A 22,027-nucleotide genomic window follows, 5' to 3' on the forward strand; every position below is an offset into this window, starting at 1 on the left:
TTTATCAGCTTTTGGTTAAGAACCTGGAACAAACTGCAGGTGGCATGCATTCCAGGAACACTCCAGGGTCTTGAGTTAACTTAGCTTTCCAGGTCTTCCTAGTGCTCTTATTGTGGAATTTCCTGGTGCGTGGACTCGTTGGTCACACCCTGAGACTCTTAATGGTTTTTGCTCCTTCGTGCAGTCATCAGCAGTGACGACTCTGAAGGATTCACCGATGTTGATGAGCCCCTAGAAGTCTTCATCTCACCAGTGAGAAGTAAGCCTGGTAAGGAAGTTTGGGAGAGCAAGACTTGGGCTGTGGGAATCTGATTTAAGAGCTACTGTTTCCTGATGCATTTTATTCTGAGCTCATTCTGTAAAATGGGTCCATTTTATCCTGGGATCCCATTCTTTGCATTAATTTTACTTGACCTTTTTGGAAAATGCAGAGAGACAAGAAATTGTTAGAAACTTATTTTTGAGAATTAGCCTTCTTCTTGATGGAGTCTATTAATCAATATTCATACCCATACATTGATTATATAGCAGGAATAGGCTAGCAAAGTGATGAGTTTGTTTTTAAAACTAACTAGTTGCTACGTCTATATAATGTTAGATTTATATAGTGACTTTTACAGAGAATAGAAAGCTAAATATTCCTTTATGGGAAGATCTTATTGTCATCTGATCACGAACTTTGAATAGGATCAAAATAGGATGAGAATCCAACTGTCTGGTGTTGGCAAAAATAAACACCTGAGATAAAGTATTCTGAAACCTGAAGTATTGTTTCTGATAGCATTCTTCAGCAAGTCATGGCACATTTAGTGATTTTTCAAAAGACTTTTGCAGATTGTCTTACTTTTAAATTTACGATAACCTTAAAAGGGTAAACAGAATAGAGATTCTCATCCTTGTTTCCTAGAAGAGAGAACACAATTGCATAGATGTTTCAAAGTCATCTCCACAATCTCATGGTAAATTAAAAGAAAGACAAGGCTAGTATCCTGGATTCTGAGTTACTTCCTTTGTGAAATGAAAGACAGAAACATTATTAAAATCTTGTATTATCTCAATCCTATTTGCAGCATGAGTTGTCATAAGATTTATAACTTTTTAGTGTTCAAATTGGTTGATTTGTTTTGCCCTTTACTTTCTAGATCCAGGGGATATTAGAAACATGCCACTTTAGGGAAAATACACTAGGGAAAGACCTAAGAGCAAAGAAGAACCTCATCTTGATGTTATAAAATAACAATGTAGTAATACATTCATTCTAATTGCTCAATGCATCTTTCAAAGTAAAATGTAAATTTGCATTAGTTTTTGGACAGTACGTACTCTAACTTTGATCTTGGTGTAAGCAAACTGCTCTAAAAATTAGTCCCAAAATATGTCTTTGGCTCAAACACAAGAGGAAGTTATTTCTCAGCCTTATAAACAATTCAGGAAGGCACTGTGTTGGTGGGAGATAGAAGAGGCTCACATCTTTATCAGAAGATCTTCAAGGTCTCTCTGCATGAAAAATAGAAGCAGAAACAAAGGAAATGTGGAGTGGCAAGTAGAAGGGATAAGAAGTAAAAGAAGTGTGGGAAAGCAAAGGCCAAGCAAACCAAAATTTCCCTCTGGGGACAAGAATGGAGTATCGCTAACCCACAATGCAGGTAACTTGAAAGGATCGAGACAAGCGTGGCCTGTGTACAGGCGAGGACTTGCACGCATTTTCAAGGTTTTCTAGGTTTTCTTATTAGGGAATTTCCTACTGAATTGATTCCTTGGTCACACACTGAGACCTCTAAAGAATCCCATTCTTTTGTGCAGTGATCAATAATGACAACTCTTTAGAATCAAATGAGGAAAAGGAGGGCCAAGAAGCCACTTGCTCACGACCCCAGACTGTACCAGGTAAGAATATTTTGCAACCCGAGGCTGCAGAATATCCAGAGTACAAATCCAGAACTCTGTTTTCTTGATTAGTTTCATTCCGAGTGGTCTCCTTATTCCTTGATTCTGTAAATTCTAGAATACCACTTTCTACATTTAACCTCTCTTGCCCTGTTGAGAAACAGAAGACATTAGGAAGACATTATAAACTCTGGTTGAACTGGATTGGTTCAATCGACTGACACATTGAAAATGTAGCAAAAATATTCTAGTAAAATAACAGTCTTTTTTAACAACAAACTATCAAGAGTTATTATTTTAAGGGTCGAAATAATGTACTTATTCTCTACTGCTACCCTTTGTATTTGATAGAGCATGATAAGCACAGTCTTCCTTTATTCATTGATAATATTGTCTTAATCACAAACTCCAAAAGTCTTCAAAGAATAATTTGTGCTGCTATTTAATTATTAATGGAAAACCAAAAAAGGGGGGACTTCAGCTACACCCAAACCCAAATTATAGTTCACTCATTGGCTTATACTGTGATTTTTCACAGGGCTTTTGTAAATGAACCTTCATTTCCCCATCACAAAAACCTTAACAGGGAGGTAGGATAACTAGTTTATCCCTGCTTTATATGTGAGAAAATGGGAGCTAGTGGTGTTTAAGAGTCATTTACAATCAGGCACGGTGGCTCACACCTACAGTGCCAGCACTTTGGGAGGCTGAGGCAGGTGGGTTGCTTGAGCTCAGGAGTTTGAGATCAGCCTGGACAACATGGAGAAACTCAATCTCTACCAAAAATATAAAAATTAGCTGGGCATGGGCTGGGTGCGGTGGCTCACTCCTGTAATCCCAGCACTTTGGGAGGCCGAGATGGGCAGATCACGAGATTAGGAGTTCGAGACCATCCTGGCCAATATGGTGAAACCCTGCCTCTACTAAAAATACAAAAATTAGCTGGGCATGGTGGCACTCGCCTGTAGTCCCAGCTACTCAGGAGGCTGAGGCAGAAGAATCACTTGAACCCAGGAGAGGGATGTTGCAGTGAGCCGAGATCATGCCACTGCACTACAACTTGGGTGACAGAGCGAGACTCCATTAAAAAAAAAAAAAAGAAAGCTCGGGAGGCTGAGGTGAGAGAGTCACTGGAGCCTGGGAAATTGAGGCTGCAGTAAGTTACGATTGTGCCACTGCACTCCAGCCTGGGTGACAGAGTGAGACCCTATCTCAAAAAAAAATAATGAAAAAGAACAAGATCATGTATTTTGAGAGAACATAAATGGAGCTGGAGGCTATTATCCTTAGCAAACTAATGCAGGAACGGAAAACCAAATACCACATGTTTTCACTTGTAAGTGGGATCTAAATAATAAGAACTTATGAACACAAAGAAGGAAACAGCAGACACTCGGGTCTACCTGAGGATGGATGGTTGGAGGAGGGAGAGGAGCAGAAAAGATAACTATTGAGTACTGGGCTTAATCCCTGGGTGACGAAATCATCTGTACAACAAACTCCTGTGACACACGTTTACCCATGTGACAAACCTTCACATATATCCCCAAACCTGAAATAAAAGTTGAAAAAATTTAATAAAAAAGAGGCATTTCCAAATAATACACACAGAGGATGACAGGGATTGCTGGGCAGGATCCCAACATTATGACCCTGAACCTCCAGAACTGGATTCACCAGAAGGAGAGAGAGAAAAATGCTCATCAAAATTTCGTTATTGGCGGGGTGTGACGGCTCACGCCTGTAATCCCAGCATTTTGGGAGGCCAAGGCGGGCAGATCACCTGAGGTCAGGAGTTCGAGACCAGTCTGACCAACATGGTGAAACCCCATTTTTACTAAAAATACAAAAATTAGCTGGGCATGGTGGCGCGTGCCTATAATCCTTGCTACTCAGGAGGTTGAGGCAGGAGAATCACTTGAACCCGGGAGGCAGAGGCTGCAGTGTGCCAAGATCACGCCACTGCACTCCAGCCTGGGTGATAGAGCAAGACTCCATCTCCAAAAAAAAAAAAAAAAAAAAACTTTCTTATTAACCCAAGCCCATTTGCTGTGTCAGTTGTCGTAGAATTTATAAGTCTCTTGCATACAAATAACGGGTTTCTCCCTTTTACTTTACAGAGCCCATGGATTCCAGAAAATCATCTATATTCAGAGAAGGGTTTAGGAAAAGAGGTAAAAGAAAATAACAACTCTTCATGGTTATAAATGAACAATATTTTCTACAAAAGAGTCAGTCTAATTCCTTGCTATATCCTTCAAAGTAAAATATAAATTTGCTTTAAATTTCAATGGTTCCTATTTTAACTTTTGTATTAGTTAGGTTGGCTAACTGCTATAACATATGAACCCAAAGAAGTCAATGACTCCAACATAACAAAAGGTTTTTTATTTTTTTTTAGTAGAAGTTTATATTTTTTTCAACTGAATATTTCAAGGATTTTTAGATGGGGGAGAGGTTGGGCTCTGTTTCAAGCAGTTCTTCAAGCAAGCAGGCAAGTAGAAGATCTGCCTTCTTTGATCCTAGACTTCCATGGTTGCCCTGAGAGAGAAGCAAATGTACAAATAAATACAAATCCATATCCAAAAACCACAACAAATCCATAAAGAGACAAGTAAAGAAAGAAAGATAATGTAGTGTAAGAAGACAGAGGGCCAAGACAAAGCAGAGATGCCCACTAGGGCTAAAATTTTCTCAGCCTCAGGCTCAGGTGACAGTGAGGGATAAAATACTAACCTTGAGCTACAAAAATCTGAATCAAAAGGCAGATCATGGAGGTTTGAGGGCACGGACATTCTTGCCCTGAAGTTTCAGAGCATCGCAAATCTTTCCTAGTTTCCTTTTCATAGAATATTCTTCTGGCTTGGTTCCCTTATCATACATTGAGACCTCCAAAGGACATTTGCTCCTTTCTGCAGTGATAGGACAAGACTGCAACTTTTCAGACTCCAGCGAGGAGGAGGCGCTCCCAGAAGTCTTAAGCAGGGCACTGAGAAGCAAGCATGGTGAGAAGGGTAAGAACAGCCCCCTTGACTCCAGGGCTCTGACTTCAGAGCATCTCTTCCCTGGTACACTGTGCTCTAGGCATGCACAACAGCTATCCAGGAGCCAGTTCTCTGCATCTAACTCATCTGGTCATTTTGAAAAATGCAAAGAAAGAAGTGACTCTAAATTCAGACTTAACAAGATGGTTGTGGTTGAGTGGCAGTGCCCTGTTTACTACATACTGCTTGTATTAGTCCTTTTTCATGTTGCTGATAAAGACATACCTGAGACTGGGTAATTTACAAAAGAAAGAGGTTTAATGGACTTACAGTTCCACATGACTGGGGAGGCCTCACAATCATGGCAGAAGGTGAAAGGCACGTCTCACATGGCGGCAGACAAGAGAAGAGAGCTTGTGCAGAGAAACTTCCCCTTATATAATCATTCAGATCTTGTGAGACTTATTCACTATCACGAGAACAGCACAGGAAAGACCTGCCTCCATGATTCAATTACCTGCCACCGGGTCCCTCCCACAACACATGGGAATTCAAGATGAGATTTGGGTGGGGACACAGCCAAACCATATCACTGCCAGACCTATTAACTCCAAAGTATTAGATTTATGGAGTGATTTCTACTTCTGCCCATTCCCTGTTTTATAGAGAAGAGAAAGTACATTAGTCTGTTATTGCTTGATTTTGTCACAAACTTGTTCAAAATTCCAAAGCTTCTGGTCATACTCTCTAGTTATTGACAGAAAGACAGGCTCCTGGTTCTTACCATCAAATTCAATTCATAGCTTTTGACAGATGGCCCCCAAAATGAAATTGGCCAAATAGTGATATTTGAAAATATATTTGCAAATAAGATCTTCTTGCATCTTTACAACAACCTAAAATGTGGGCAAGATAACTATTGTTCCTCCCATTTGACAGATGGGGAAACTCAGGCACACTTAAGGATCTTTTTTCTTTGCACATCATATATGAAAAGTTATGGGAAGAGACAAGACTAACAGCCCAAATTCTTAATAAATATTCATAATCCTCTATAAAACCTTCAAAGCTAGATGTACTTCAAAGTTCAAAAAATGTTTCATTATTTTAGAAAGACAATGTGATTTATATTCTATATACAACAAAATACCCCAGTAGGATCCAGGAAGAATCCCATTCTCAAATATACTAATGTTTATACAGCAAATTATATAAATATTCACACGAAATATGATAAGATTTTACATCGACTCATGGCAACTCAAGTCCAGATTCACTGCCAAATTTGTTAACTGCAAACCTATGAAAACAATATTGGTTATTAAAATATCTTTGAGACCAGGTGTGGTGACTCACGCCTGTAATCCCAACACTTTGGGAGGCTGAGGCAGGTGGATCTTTTGAGCCCAGGAGTTCAAGACCAGCCTGGGCAACATGGCAAACCCCATTTCTACAAAAAAATACCAAAAATTAGCTGGGCATGGTGGTGCACGCCTATAGTCCCAATAACTTGGGAAGCTGAGGTGGAAGGATCATTTGAGCCTGGAAGGTCAAGACTGTAGTGAGCCAAGATTACACCACTGCCCTCCAACTTGGCTGACAGAGTGAGACCCTGTCTCAAATTAAAAAAAAAAAAAAAAGTCACTGATTTTGCAATTACACTAAAGGATTGTGGATCTGTGCTCCATTTCATAGTAATCCCTTTCCCTTAGATGGGAAGAGACAGAAATGATCCTCAGAGAATATTTGTAGTCCAAATTCTGTCAACACTGTAAGCAGCCATAAGACTTATAGATCTTTTAGTTAGATATTATTGATTTGGTTTTCCTTTACTTTCTAGATCCTGTGACTTCTAGAAGTACATCTACTTGGGGAATACCCAACAGGAAGAGACGTAAGAGCAATTAAAAACTCTTGATGTAACAAATGTCTTTCTCTGCTACAAAAGCTACATTCAGTTTTTTTGTTATATCCTTTAAAATAAAAAATTAATTTGTTGGGATTTTAGATGATTTGAATTTTACATTTTCTTTTTTTTTTTTTTTTTGAGACGGAGGCATTTTACATTTTCAACTAGATGAGTTGGGCTAGTATAAAACATAAACCTCAAAATGTTCAAAGGTACAAGCTCAACATAAGTTTATTTTTCACTCACATAAATAGGGTAAAGTAGTTCCTGAGTGGAAGGGGTGCCCACACAGTCATTCAGGGCCCAGCTGATGGAGGCTCTGACATCTTTAAGATGTTGCTTCCATGGTTCCCTTGGATAAGAAACTGAGATGGAAGCAGAAGTATGTGCAAACTAATAATGAAAGGATAAGAAGTTTAAGAAACAACGTCATCCCCAGCCCCAGCCTCAGAGAGGGCTCCTAGAGCAATCTTGACCAACAGGTCAGATGATCAAAGCCAAAGAGTGGCCTAGTAGTAGGAATATTTCTCCCCCTCCTACACAAGCTTCTCTTGTTCAGTTTTTCTTTTAAAGAATTCCCTGCCGACTTCTTTAAAGAATTTTCTTTTAAAAAATTCCCTAAGACTCAGACTAAGACTGTTAAGGAATTTTTTTTTTTTTTCTGCAGGTTTCAGCAGCAGTGACTTTTCAGAGCTGAGTAATGGAGAAGAGCTTCAGGAAACCTGCAGCTCATCCCTAAGACGTGGGTCAGGTAAAGAAGATTAGGATGCCAAGACTTGGCCTGCAGAATGTCAGGAATCTGAATTAAAAGCTGCTGTTTCCAGATACTTTTTATTCTGAGCACCTTGACTGCCTTGTATCCAGTTCATCTGGGAACTCCTTTTTGCATTTTAGAAAATGGAAAGAGGCAGGAAATTATGATAAACTCATGTTTAACAGAATGAGTCTCACTGACTAAATGTATGTAATTATATTTTGCTGTTGTCGAAGAAATAAATAGCAAATTTGTGGATCCTTTTTTTAAAAACCTGCTCTCATTCCTGTTAACACTAAGATCTTAGATTTTTACAGTGATAAATGGGTTGACATCAATGTCGTTTGTAATTGTAAAGCCTCCTACTATGTAATTATAGACAGAAATAAAAACTTCAGATCGAACACTCTCAAACGTTAGTATAGTTTTTGGCAGATGTCCTTCATCATGTAATTGGATTATATTGTGTTATTTCAATGTATTTTGGCAAATAAGATCTTATTTTATCATTACAAAATTTTTAAGACATAGTCAGGCTAACTCTTACTATACCCATTTTGGGGTGAGGAAATAGAAGTACAGAAGTATTAGGGCCAAAAAACTAAAGAAACAATAGAAACTAGCAACCCAGGTGTCTCATGGTGGGTGACTGTTGTATGTAACAGACAGGAGGATAAGAGCTGTGTCATTTAAGCCAAAGTCCAAAGAAGATGCACAAGGAACTCAGAATATTCACAGGAGACTATACCAGTGCCTGATGCCAGAAAGCTTATTTAGCAACAACTGTGAGCGTGTGTGAGCGTGTGTGTGTGTGTGTGTGTGTACACATGCATATATTTGTTACATATAACATGTATACATACATAAACACACACGTGTGTGTGTGTGTATATATATATAGGTTAATAATATAATCTTTATGGGGAAGGAAAAATTAAAATCGCAAAGAGACAGAATAGGAATGGAACCAGCTATATAATATACAAAATACCTAGAAAGATAGAAGCAAAATGGATAAACATAGAAATAAAGGAGAACAGAACATCATTGAATGAAACAGAAAAAGCAACACAGGAGACAAGAAAAATCAAAGGGAGATGAGCTCACCTAATCAAAGAGCTAGCGACAAAAATGTATAGCAGCAGGGCAATGGGCAGAAAAATGAGAAGTAAGGAGGAGAATGAGGTGTGGCTAGATAGAGTAGGGCTATGAGGTGTACTCATTGATGTAGGTGTATTTTTTTGTCAGTTCATCTAAGCTCTGAAAATAGTTCAGCATGACCACATTGAGACAGGTTCCCTGGTTTCCTGGTCACTGTCTATAGTCTATTATTTCCTTGCTTATCTTCATTGTCCTGTGAATTGAAAGCTCCTCCAATGAATACAAAGAGAGTCAGAAGAGATGCAGCCCATTAGCTTGTGATGGAGAAGCCAATTATGATGTTAATTATTAATTACCTTTGTTTTCCTCCTTGCATGGAGGAAAAGCTCTTTTTTCTTTTCCTTACCTCTCCCCCAAAACATATGCCCACACGCATACACACTACACACACAAAGACTTGTGCACAGACTCTGGCTGCTTTCAACAGGTTTGAGGGAACCAAAAGAAAAAGAAGAGCTGGGCTCCTGAATGGAGGGAGGAGACACTGGGTGGATAAAGTAAGGAGAAAGAGTGGAGAAAGGTAGGCAAGAGTCACCAAATGGAAAGATGTAAGAGTCAGCTTCAGGTTTTTCTAAGTGGACAAGGAATTCAAATATTCCAGGTTTTGTGGGGGAAGGGGGATAATTTTCAAGATACTTCTCAGAAATTGTACCAGAAACGTGAAAATAAAATTGGTGATTGATTGACAGCCTTGCAAGTTAGAAAGCTCATAAGGAACAGACAAAGGTAATAGAGATGGCTATGTGGTCAGTGTCCAAACTGCAGGCATTTGGTGATGGAAGTAATAACCTGTGAGATAAAGACGAATATAGATGAAGAAAATGGGGATAAACACAAAGATTGAAATTGCAAAAACAGTCAAGATCAAGATAAGGGCCAGGCGCGGTGGCTCACGCCTGTAATCCCAGCACTTTGGGAGGCCGAGGCGGATGGATCACGAGGTCAGGAGATCGAGACCATCCTGGCTAGCACAGTGAAACCCTATTTCTACTAAAAACACAAAAAATTAACCAGGCATGGTGGTGGGCGCCTGTAGCTACAGGTACTTGGGAGGCTGAGGCAGGAGAATGGCATGAACCTGGGAGATGGGTCTTGCAGTGAACCGAGATTACACCACTGCACTCCAGCCTGGGTGACAGAGTGAGACTCCGTCTCAAAAAAAAATAGATCAAGATAACATTCAGAGAAACAAAGCTAGAAGAGAGAACAGAAGGAGGAGGTGATAGTAGAAAGAAGTTCACCTCAATAATAAAAATAGATCTAGAAATATAAACAGGAAAACAGGTGGAATGAGATACATACAAAGGGTTATAAATGGAGTGGTGTAAAATATTAGGTACTACGAGAAGTATGTAGAGAAAGAATTAAAAGATGAGAGAAAAATAGAGGTGAGAAGGGGGAAGTGTAAAAGGGAGAGAAAAGAATGATGGAGAAATTGTAGGATCTGAAATGACCATGAGATAAAAGCAATTTTAGCACAAGGCATGATTCATAATAGCAGTAAGTTTTCAGAATAAAGTGTCCCCTGGCCCCTCTGACTCACCCAGATTACAAAAGCCCTCACCCAGGCATTTCATCCACTCCTATGATTTCGGTCACCACCCACAACCTCATGATTCCTACATGTGTATCTCCAGCCAGCCCTGTCTTCTAAATTCTTTATCCAAGTGTCAGAAGGCTCCTGTTGGAGGTCCTGAAGGCCTTAGACTTCACCACTTGAATGTTACTCAAGACCTTCAAAGTCAACACCTCCAAAACTGAGCACATCACCTTTTTCCCTAAAAGCAGCCTTTGCTCCTCCAGTGTTCTCCATCACTGAAACAAACTATTAAATGACCCTTTATGTCAAGATGAAATTCTCAGGGTTATTCATGAATAGAAGGGACAAACACAGTGAGAAACCACAAAAGAAAAAGAGATTTCGGAGGTAGAGCCCATCCCTTAATTTAGCTGTGGGGAGTGGGTAGTCACTAATGTTGGGGGAAAGGAGAATCTTGGAGGAGAGTGGGCACAAATAAAAATGTTTACAAATCACAATTTAGGATCAGAGCTACAAGGACCTGAAAATGAGAAGTGTCCCTGTGTCATGTGTTTTCCAAAAGGTGTGCCAAGAAGCCAAGAAGCAAGGACTGAAAATAGTCAAGCATCTGATATGATGGGTAAGGCTACCCTGAGGTCTTGGGATGGAAGTGGCTCAGTGGGTATCACAGACACTGGGTAGGGATGTGGGAAGTGATCAGAGTTGAAGCAAAGCATCAGGCAGTCTCTGGATCACCAGCAGGAAGTGGGCCCACAGGCCTCAAGCTTCAGAATTTCAGAAGTCTGAAATCATAGCCCCCGTTTCTTCCTGCTCTTGACTGTGAGACGACTGTGACAAAGAACAGGTTTAGTGCATGCCAGAATCCTGTTCTCTGCATTTGCTTAACCTGACCCTTTTGGGAACTGCAGGGAGGCAAGAGATCATTATAAAGTCATATTTAACAGAATGGGCTCTCTTGGTTAGGAGGTAAAAGAAAATACACTGGTAAACATAGCAGTATGTCACTATATTAGCGTATCAATAGTAAAGTGTTGAATTTATAAAGTGAGTTCCACCCTTGTTCTTGAAAAAAAAAAAACTCGTTCTTCCACTCACAGGTAATAGTGTCACTGTCATAACTTTGGAAAGCCTAAAAAGACAAATAGTCCTGCTACCTGTCAGAAAAAAAAAAAAACTCAGATACCTACTTTTAATCTAAAAATACATAGTTTTGAAAGATATCTTCTTGTCTGTTATTGATTTATATAGTGATTTGCTATTAACTTTTGCAAATAAGATCATATTTAATATTCATAAAAATTTTAAAGTTGAACAAGATAACTGCTGCTATCCCTGTTTCATAAATGAGGAAATTGGTGCATAAAAGTAATGAAGAGCTGTTTCAAAGTCTCAGAGAACTACAGGAAGACCTTAGACATCAATAAAATGTCTGTTTCCTTTGGAAGGAAGACAGATAAATTATACTCAGAATATTGTTATAAACACAAGCCTTCCATGCCGTGTGAATTGTCATAAGATTTATAAATTTTACTTATAAATTACAGTTCTCTGACCACTACTTGTCACTTTCTAGATACCATGGATGTTGAAAACAATTCTACTTTGGAAAAACACAGTGGGAAAAGAAGTAAGAATAAATAAGAATTTACTTAATTTGTATATTACAAATGAACTATTTTTTAATGCTAAGGTTTATTATCATTATTTTCTTTTTTCACCTTTTATTATAGATTAAAGGGTACATGTGCAGGTTTGTTACATGGGTAAATTGTGTGATGCTGAGGCTTGGGGTCCCAAAAATCCCATCACCCAGACAGTAAGCATAGTACCCAAGAGATGGTTCTTCAGCCCATGCCACCCTCTCCCCTCCCCCATCTAGTGGTCCCCAGTGTCTCTTGTTCCCATCTTCACATTTATGTGTATTCAGTGTTTAGCTCCCACTTATAAGTAAGAACATGCAGTATTTGGTTTTCTGTTATTGCATTAAGTTGCTTAGGATAATGCCTCCAGCTCCATCCATGTTGCTGCAAAGGGCATGATGTTATTCTTTTTTTTTTTCAAATTATACTTTAAGTTCTAGGGTACATGTGCACAACGTGCAGGTTTGTTACATATGTATACATGTGCCATGTTGGTGTGCTGCACCCATTAACTCTATCTCCTAATGCTATCCCTCTCCACTCCCTCCACCCCACAACAGGCCCCAGTGTGTGATGTTCCCCTTCCTGTGTCCATTCTTTTTATGGCTGCATAGTATTTCATGGTGTATATGTGTGCCACATTTTGTTTATCCAGTTCACTGTTGATGGGCAGCTAGATTGGTTCTATGTCTTTGTTGTTGTGAATAACACTATAAGGAACATATGAGTGCATGTATCTTTTTGATAGAACAAATTATTTTCCTTTAGGAATATACCTAAAGGTGGTGGGATTGCTGAGTAGAATGGCATTTCTGTCTGCAGGTCTTTGAGGAGTCTCCACACTGTCTTCCACAGTGGTTGAACTAATTTTACACCCCCACCAACAGTGTATAAGCATTCCTTTTCGTCCACAACCTCACCAGCATCTGTAATTTTCTTGATTTTTTAATAATAGCCACTCTGAGTAGTGTGAAATGGTATCTCACTGTGGCTTTGATTTGCATTTATCTGATGATTAGTGATGTTGGGTATTTTTTCATGTTTGTTGACCACTTGCATGCCTTCTTTTAAGAAGTGTCTGTTCATGTCCTTTGCCCATTTTTTAATTGGATTTTTTTTGTTTTTTGCTTGTTGTTTTGTTTAAGTTCCTTATAGATTTTGGATATCAGATCTTTGTTATATGCACAGTTTGCAAAACTTTTCTCCCATTCTGAAGGCTGTCTGTTTGCTCTTTTGGTAATTTCTTTTGTTGTGCAGAAGCTATTTAGTTTAATTAGGTCCCACTTGTCAATTTTTGTTTTAGTTGCAATTGCTTTTGGAGACTTAGCCATAAATTCTTTGCCAAAGCCTATATCAGGAAGGGTATTTCCTAGGTTTATTCTAGGATTTTCATAGTTTTAGGTCTTATATTTAAATCTTTAATCCATCTTGAGTTAATTTTTGTATAGGATGAGAAGTATGGGTCCAGTTTCATTTTTCTTCATATGTCTAGCCAGTTATTCCAGCATCATTTATTGAATAGACAATCCATTTCCCATTGCTTATTTTTGTTGAAGATCAGATGGTTGTAGGTGAGCAGGTTTGTTTCTGAGTTCTCTGTTCTGTTCCACTGGTCTATGTGTCTGTTTTTGTACCAGTACCATGCTATTTTGATTTCTGTAGCCTTATAGTATAGTTAGAAGTCAAGCAATGTGATGCCTCTAGCTTTGTTCTTTTTGCTTACAATTGCTTTGTCTATTCAGGCTCTTTTATGGTTCCAACTGAGTTTTAGAATAGATTTTTCTAATTCTGTAAGAGTGACACTTTTATTTTGATAAGGATGGTGTTGAATCTGTAAATTGATTTAAACAGTATAGTCATTCAAACTATATTGATTCTTCCAATCCATGAGCATGGAAAAATTTTCTATTTATTTGTGTCATCTCTGATTTATTTCAGCAGTGTTTTGTAGTTCTTCTTGTAGACATCTTTCACCTCCTTGGCTGGATGAATTCCTAGGGATCTCATTTTCTTTGTGGCTGTCGTAAATGGGACTGTGTTCTTCATTTGATTCTCAGCTAGAACGTTTTTAGTGTATAAAGATGCCACTGATTTTTATGCATTGATTTTATATTCTGAAACTTTACTAAATTTGTTTGTCAGTTCCAGGAGCATTTTTTCTACACCTTTCATAAGATAAAACCTGAATGCCTTTTAAGGTAGCAATTTATTTTTTTTTTTAATGCTCATGTTGCTTTTTATTCTGTCTTCATCTTGCTTTTTATTCTGATTTTAAAATAGACGTTCTTGTGAACATTGGTGTCTATCTTTCCAGAATTTTACTATGCATGTATTAACAGATTTTGGAATATAGTTTTATTTATTTAAATGAGTAATTCTGTACATACTTGTCCTTTCTTGCTTTTTAAACTAATATACCTGGACAATAAAAACATATTTAATTGAAATATAAAAAGTCTTATGTCAGGACTGCTTTAATGAGCATGGTTTTCATTTTTAGTGTGGTCAGGAATTTTTCATTTATTATTGATGATTTCTGTTTCTTCTTCGTAGAACTCTTTGTCAGAGAATGCTCTCAGTGTTTGTGTGTGTGTGTGTGTGTGTGTGTGTGTGTGTGTGTGTGTGTGTGTGTTTGAGATGGAGTCTTGCACTGTTGCTCGGGCTGGAGTGGAGTGCTGCGATCTCGGCTCACTGCAAGCTCCACCTCCTGGGTTCACGCCATTCTCCTGTCTCAGCCTCCAAAGTAGCTGGGACTACAGGTGCCCACCACCATGCCCGGCTAATTTTTTGTATTTTTAGTAGAGTAGAGGTTTCACCGTGTTAGCCAGGATAGTCTCGATCTCCTGACCTTGTGATCCACCCGCCTCAGCCTCCCAAAGTGCTGGGATTACAGACGTGAACCACTGCGCCCGGCCCTCTCAGTGTTTCATGTCATGGTGTTTTTCTTATTATTTTGAATGAATATAGAAATCTTATATGTTACATATATTAAATCTTGGTCATATGCATTGCCAGTATTTTGTCCATTTATTGTTTTTCTTTTAGATTTGTTAAGGGAATCTTTTGTCCTAGAGTAGTTTTAAATTTTTATGTAGTCAAATTTGTCAGCCTTTTTCTAACTGGTTCTTGGGTTCCATATCTTATTTACAACTATTTCTTCCTCAATATTTTAAAAATATTGTTCTATATTTGATTCTAGAAGTTTGATACAACTGATCATTTTTAATGTTTACATATATAATCTACATGGGAATTGCCTTTCTGTGTAACTGAGGTGGGAATTTTAAAAATATTCTCCACATAATGCAAGGTGATTTGAATCACCACTGTGATTACACACACAGTGCCTTTACCTGCCTGTATTCTGTGTTCTTCTTTTGTAATTGAAGGGACTACAGAAGAGAAAGAAGAGCTCAGAGGTAGAACCATCCTGATGCCTCATTGGGGGTGAATTTTAGAATGAGCTCAAGAAGATCTCTCCCAACTCCTTCCCAAATCCACTGAAAGCTCTGATTAGAAATACGTTGAACTGGCTAGGCATAGTGGCTTACGCCTGTAATCCCAGTTTCTCAGGAGGCTGAGGCAGGAGGATCGCTTGAACCTGGGAGGCAGAGGTTGCAGTGAGCCGAGACTGCACCACTGCACCCCAGCTTGGGTGACAGAACAAGACCCTGTCTCAAAAAAAAAAAAAAAAAAGCATTGAAGGTTAATTCGGGAAGAACAGAGACTTTTACTCTTTTATTCATGTCTTATGTAATGTTCTTCCACTAAAAAAATTTTTTATACAATTCTGGCATTTTAAAAAAGTTTTATACATTGTATAAATTTATGTATTACTATGAATATCTTTTTTTCTATTACATAATAACTGGAGTGAATTTAAATGAGACAAGATTCTCAAAATCTTTATTTAAAAGGAAACCTGTAGTCAATTTATTACCTACTTGCATATGAGAGAATCAGAATGCCACTGAGTTAATATAAAATTTTACAAGCATTTATACAGTTTAGGGATCCAGATACCACTTAAAATATTATAGCCAGGCCCAAAAATTATCAAATAAAACAATCAATCAGAATTACAGGTTTCTTTGGAAATTGGTTTCATGAGAAGTGGCAATAATTTTCTATTTTGTGGGATTATTACAAGACCTCTTCAAATAGCTCTCCTAAGGACAAGTTTATGTTAACATAGAACAGAACAAATCAGTAACGGTTATGAAAAGACACACTTCCATATTTTGCAAGAGAGTAAGACTGATCTTCTTTTGAAATTTCTCAATTTAACACTTTGTCAAATCAGATTCTTTATGTTAGTGTTGTGGTGCAGAATGTTCTCTCTCCTTCCACAACTATGGGTCGAGGGGCCTTTCCTTTCATCTCCTTCAGCAATTTCTTTTGTTAGTAATGAAGTCTTACATGTTTAAAATCTAGTCTGTGGAATTCATTAGTTAGCCTTATAAGAAATGTAAGCCCATGGAGCTCAATGTTACTGGGAAAAATAGAGGTGCCTGAAATGAATTTCACCTAAAAACAGTGAAATAGGATGCATAGAGACTTTTTTTGTTGTTTTTTTGTTTGAGATGGAGTCCAGCTCTGTTACCCAGGCCAGAGTGCAGAGGCGCAACCTCGGCTCACTGCAACCCCTGCCTCCTGGGTTCAAGCAATTCTCCCATCTCAGCCTCCTGAGTAGCTACGATTACAGGTGGATGTCCATCACCATCCCCGGCTAATTTTTGTATTTTTAGTAGAGATGTGGTTTCACCATATTGGTTAGGCTGTTCTCGAACTCCTGACCTCAGGCGATCCACCCACTTTGACTTTCCAAAGTGCTGGGATTACAGGCGTGAGCCACCGTGCCCGGTCTAGGATGCATATAGATTTTTCAACTACAGCTCTCCTATTCTCCATTCTGAATGAGCTCCAGATCCCATATCGTTTTATTTTAAGATTTCCTTTCATCTTGTCTTCACCTAAATATATAAAGTGAAGTCAGTTCAGTATTTAGGTGAGGATGCTGATGGTGTCTTTCTTTTAACACTGCATCTTGTATAATATTTTACAGGCATTGCTACTGTTTATAGGCTAATTATTATTCCCAGCATCATTAAAATACTTTCTGCATTTTATTTTCTTTTATCTCAAAATACGGATGGCCTTTCTTTATACCACTTCCATTTACCAGACCTCATCCTATGGATCTCATCACGCTTTCCTTTTTACTGTTCTACTTATCTATTTCACACTCCGAACCCTCCCACAACCTTTCTTTCCTTGTAAATTAGACCACAGCTGTACTAAAGACTCAGTCTTCCTTCAGGGTGCATGTTTTGGGTTAGGACGTACAAATGGGCTTCAAAACTGTCCATCACTATTGGAGTAAAATAGGAAATCCAGTGAAATGGAAGAAACAGCCAGATTTAAAGGGATCCCCCAACCAAGAGTGTGGAAGGTTTCAGCACAGACGCCAAGATTTTGAGAGATTTTGGCCAAGCCCATGCTCACGGTGAAGACGGTGGAATGTCTTTGGTTGGAGAGGAAGTGACCATAGCTCAGTCTATAGGACATGGCAAGACAATTCACAGTGACCCCCAGTTCCACAGGATAAGGCAGTGTGCTCAGAGCCTGCAATAGTCTTTCTAGAGCATGATTTGGGCATCTTGACCAATGAAGGACAGGATTCATGGCTTACTCTCTGACCTTTTGTCAGACCTCTCCTCAAATGCTGACTTATGAGAAGTCCTTCCTGGTTCTTCTACATAAAATTACACATCCTCCTCCCACACACACTTCTAGCCCCATTCACCACTCCCTGAAGTCCTTATTCTGGTTTACTTTTCCACAAAACACTCTACCACCTTCTGTGTGTGTTTCTTCATTGCTGTCTCCCCACTAGACTGTAAGCTCTACGCCAGCAAGGACTTTGTTTCATTCACAACTGTATCCTCACCATCTAGGATAGTGGGTCGCTTCACAGTAAGTGCCCAATTCATAGTTATTGGATGAGTAATTTGCATGAATAAATTAATTCTAACAGCTTGTGAAAATTTAATCCAAATATATGATTGTACAAAATATGTACTTAGAGCAAGCAAAGAAAAAATATTAAAAATAAAATGATGGGTAAAGAAATGTTGAGAAACTATAAATTAGAAGATCAGGGATTTTCACTGCTTGCTTTTTGTCATAGGTAATCACATAGTAATCAATATTGTCAGCTAATTCAGGTTCTCTGTGGATCTCATTTATGGGGGCCAGACTGCTTTTAGACTACATGCTCTCAGTAGGCAGCTGGGCTTCTCCCTAGGAGGACTATACAGATTGGCCAAGGGTGAATGTCCTGCTGGCTTCACAGGTGAGGCAGGGGGTAGACAGCAGGTGTAGAGAGCAATGGTGAAAGGGGAGGCAAATCTCCTGCTAGGAGCCTCAGGCCTCAGGCCTGAAAAGATCTGTTCCCAAAGAGCTGGTTCCTCCAGTCAAAGAGATCGAGCTGGTGTGGCTTGTCTGAGAATGGCCTGCAGTGATTGCCTGCTCATGGCCTTTCCGACTGGGAGTTGTTGGCTGCCCTTTGCCTCCTAACACCTGGCAGGTATTGGCATGACCGTGATCAGGTGAGTGAACTGGGAGAAGGTGGTCTCCTTTGGGCCATGTGGATGGATGCATTCTCTTCTCTTGTCTTCTAGAAGACCCCAATCTCCTACTGGTTAAGAGCTCCTTGCTGGTGATGTTGGTGGTAGTGTGGATAGTGGTAGTATTATTGGTGGTATTGGTGCTGGTGGTGGTGGTGGTGGTGGTGGAGGTGGTAGCGGTGGTGGTGGTGGTGGTAGTGGCCCCTTCGTGGTTTCCTCATGTCTACAAATTGGAGTGCCCCAAGGATTGGACCTGAGTGCTTTCCTTGTCTCTATACTCTCTCCCTAGGAATTGCATCCAGTCCTGTTCTTTGAATTTTATCAGTATGTGAATGACTACCAACTATATTTCTCTTCTTTTCTCTCTCCTCAACTGCCAAGTCATAAATTCAACTTCATACTCCAAACTTCTACTTGAAGTCTAACAGGTGTCTTAAATCGGATGTGTCAAACACATTTCTTGATTCTCATTCCCAAACTTGTCATCCTCATCAGTAATCCTCATCTCAGTAAATGGCACTATATTTACTAAGTTTGAGCCAAAAATGTAGAAGATGTGCTTGATTTCCCCCTATCCTAACCCCTCGCACTCTCTCCATCATCAAGTTCCAAGACTATATATCAGATTTGTCCATTCTTTATCTCCCCTGCCACTGCCCCGGCCCAAGCCCTATTGTCTTGCATGTGGAATACCGCAGAGTCCTCCTAACTGGTCTCTCAGCTTTCATTCTTGCCCACTAGAATCTATTCTCCATTCAACAGCTGGCCACCCAACTCCTATACCCTTTCAGTGGTTTCCAGTTTAACCTAGAAAACTTTCCAGTTGAACCTAGAAAAAAAAAGTAAACTTCTTGCCATGCCTATGAAGCATTACACAGGCTGTCCCGATCAGCTCTTAAATCTCATCCTTTATGATTCCCCCATCACTTGCTACTCTGGCCTTCCTTGAATAAACCAAGTAGTGTTCAGCCTCAGAACCCCTGCACTTCATATTGACTCTACGTAAGATGCTTTTACCTGGTAGGAATGGTTTCTTCTTATTCATGTTTCAGTTCAAGTGTCTCCTCCATGGAGAGGCCTTACCTGATCTCCATTTCTTAAAAACTCCCCCAGCTTCTTTGATATCACCTTTTGAACTGTCTTTTCACTTGATTGTAAGTTTTTGATGTACAGAATATTTTATCCTTGTGTAATTGGTCTGTATTATCATTTATAATTATGTTTTCTAATCTTGTTTAAGAAATCTTGGCCTAATCTCAGGTTACCAAGATATTTTCATACTTTTCTTACTTCATTGAACATCTTGACCAATAAAGTCAGATCCAGTGAATAAATACTCTCACTTCCATTCCTAAGATGGGCAGCCTGAGGACCATTCATTATAGTTCTTCAGAGAGTCCCCAGTAAGAGTGAGGCTCAGTTGACCACACTGGTGACCAGCCCAATTGGCTTCCCTTCTCACCCTTTCCCTCTTCCTAGTTCCTCACTCCTAATCCTTGTGATTACTTCAAAAATAAACCTACTGAAAACAAAACCCTATCTCAAGATTTGCTTTTGGGAATATTAGGTGGAGACATTCTTATTTCTTTTCTCATTTGGATATTTAATTCTTTTGGAATTGTTTTTTTTTAGTGTGGCATAATGTAAGGGTCTGATTTTTTCCAACATGGATAACCAATTGTCCTAGCTTCTCCACTGATGTGTAATGTCACACATAGCATGTCACACATAGCATGCATCAAGCTGCCATTTACATATACAAATATATATGTAAATGACAGCTTGATGCTAGAAAGCCCAGAAACATATATACATATATATATGTATCCATTGCCCTATCTATTCTGCATCAATATATATCACACTCTACTAAGTACTATAATTTTATAACATATTAATATCAGGTAGGATAAGTTCTCTCAACATTTTTCTCTTTCAAAATTGTCTTGGCTATTATAGCCATTTTATCATTCTTATAACTTTTAATATCATTTTGTCAACCCTTGAAAACCCTGTTGTATTTTTATTGAAATTGCATAGAATAAATGTGGAGAGAACTGACGTCTCTAAAATATAAACCATTTCTATTCACGAACATAGAGATATCTCACTATTTGTTCTTTCCTTTTTTGACCCTTTATTCATTTATTCAGCAAATCCTTATTTCCAATGCTGCTCGATAGGGATAAAGAAGTGAGAAAAATCTCATCAAGCTTACATTCAACTTAGGGTATACAGACAATACACAAATAAGTGCATAATATTTCAGATAGTGACAATGTTATAAAGAAAAATAAAGAATAATGGAGTTGTAGAGTGACAGAAATGTGCCACTTTATGTAGGGTGTTCAAGGAGAGCCTTGCTAACAAGCTGCATGTAACTGAAAATCTAAATGCAATGAGGGACTAAGCCATGGAGCTGAGGCAGAGAAAACCTCAGTTGCAAAGGCCTGAGAGAGAACTATACATGGTCCTTTAGGGAATGGCAAGGAGGCCACTGGCTGGAGAGGTAGAGAGGGGTTGGGTGGAAAGTGGTTTCTCAGAGGTATATAGAACTTATAGGCCATGGCAAAGACTTTGAATTCTTAAGTAAGAGGAGACATCAGAGAGTTTTGAGCTGGGGAATATAATCTGAATTATGTTTTGAGGACATGCTCTGGATTCTACATGGATAATAGACTTTAGGAGGGCAAGAATGGGACAGGAGTAAGGAGGCTGTTGCAATGATCTCAGAAGGGTGACGGTGAGTTGGACTAAGTTGGTAGCAGTGGAAGCATTCAAAAGTGGGTAGATTCTGAAAATACAGATATGTGTGTGTATGTATTCATATACACATATACAGTCAATTCTCATTATTCCTGGTAGTTCTATTCTATAAAGTCACCATGAACACAGACTTAGCAAATATTGGACCATTGCTTCTAGTAGAAATACAGAATAAGGTTTTTGGAAGCCTCTACTCATATTTTCATCAACTGATCAATACATAACCTTGTTTTATATATGTTTCTGTATAAAGACACCTTATGTAATATCACATTGATTCATTACTATTGAAGTCATATCCAATAGCACTATAACTCATGCCTGAACAAAGTTTATCTAACACATGTACTTTCTCTCCGGCGTCACAGCCTTCTTGTACTTAGGAACACTAGACAACTCTTCAGCATTACACTTGGGTGTCACTTAATATCGTGAAATTACCAACAAAAAGCACAAAAACACACACAAAAAAGTGGCACTAAATAGATCACAAACGGACTCTTGTTTACAGTGTGAAAGCTGAAACAAGAAGGCAAAGCATCACCTTGTTTGACCTCAGCTAAGAGCATGCATAGGTGACTCAAATAATTTGCCACACTGCATGTCTGCCAATGACCAGGGAAGTGCCATGAGTATTGATTTGAGGGTTCACATAAATATGAACTAATAGACAAATTTGCAGATATGGAATCTGTGAATAATGAAGATTGTGTGTCAATTAGCTTTACTCCACTTTTTAAAAATCGATTGGTGGGAT

The 22,027-nt window shown here is 38.9% G+C and overlaps 1 protein-coding gene across 39 annotated transcripts in view; it reads left to right on the plus strand.

Annotated features, from left to right (window-relative positions):
* The window catches only part of SP100 (SP100 nuclear antigen), a 129,474-nt gene that overhangs the window by 46,313 nt on the left and 61,134 nt on the right, over window positions 1–22,027 (plus strand). For 9 of the 39 annotated variants that reach the window (XM_074010447.1, XM_074010453.1, XM_074010459.1 and 6 more), the window contains 8 exons: window positions 185–268; window positions 1,804–1,887; window positions 4,008–4,061; window positions 4,806–4,901; window positions 6,712–6,765; window positions 7,448–7,531; window positions 10,798–10,854; window positions 11,809–11,862. In XM_074010447.1, coding sequence (XP_073866548.1) covers window positions 185–268; window positions 1,804–1,887; window positions 4,008–4,061; window positions 4,806–4,901; window positions 6,712–6,765; window positions 7,448–7,531; window positions 10,798–10,854; window positions 11,809–11,862 — 567 coding nt within the window. Of the gene's footprint in view, window positions 1–184; window positions 269–1,803; window positions 1,888–4,007; window positions 4,062–4,736; window positions 4,902–6,711; window positions 6,766–7,447; window positions 7,949–10,737; window positions 10,855–11,808; window positions 11,863–22,027 lie in introns of those variants that run through there. The other 30 variants (XM_015432930.4, XM_074010463.1, XM_015432927.4 and 27 more) reach the window with 8 other exon arrangements.

The sequence above is a fragment of the Macaca fascicularis genome, chromosome 12 (genome assembly GCF_037993035.2).
Source record: "Macaca fascicularis isolate 582-1 chromosome 12, T2T-MFA8v1.1".
NCBI classification, from domain to species: Eukaryota; Metazoa; Chordata; class Mammalia; order Primates; family Cercopithecidae; genus Macaca; species Macaca fascicularis.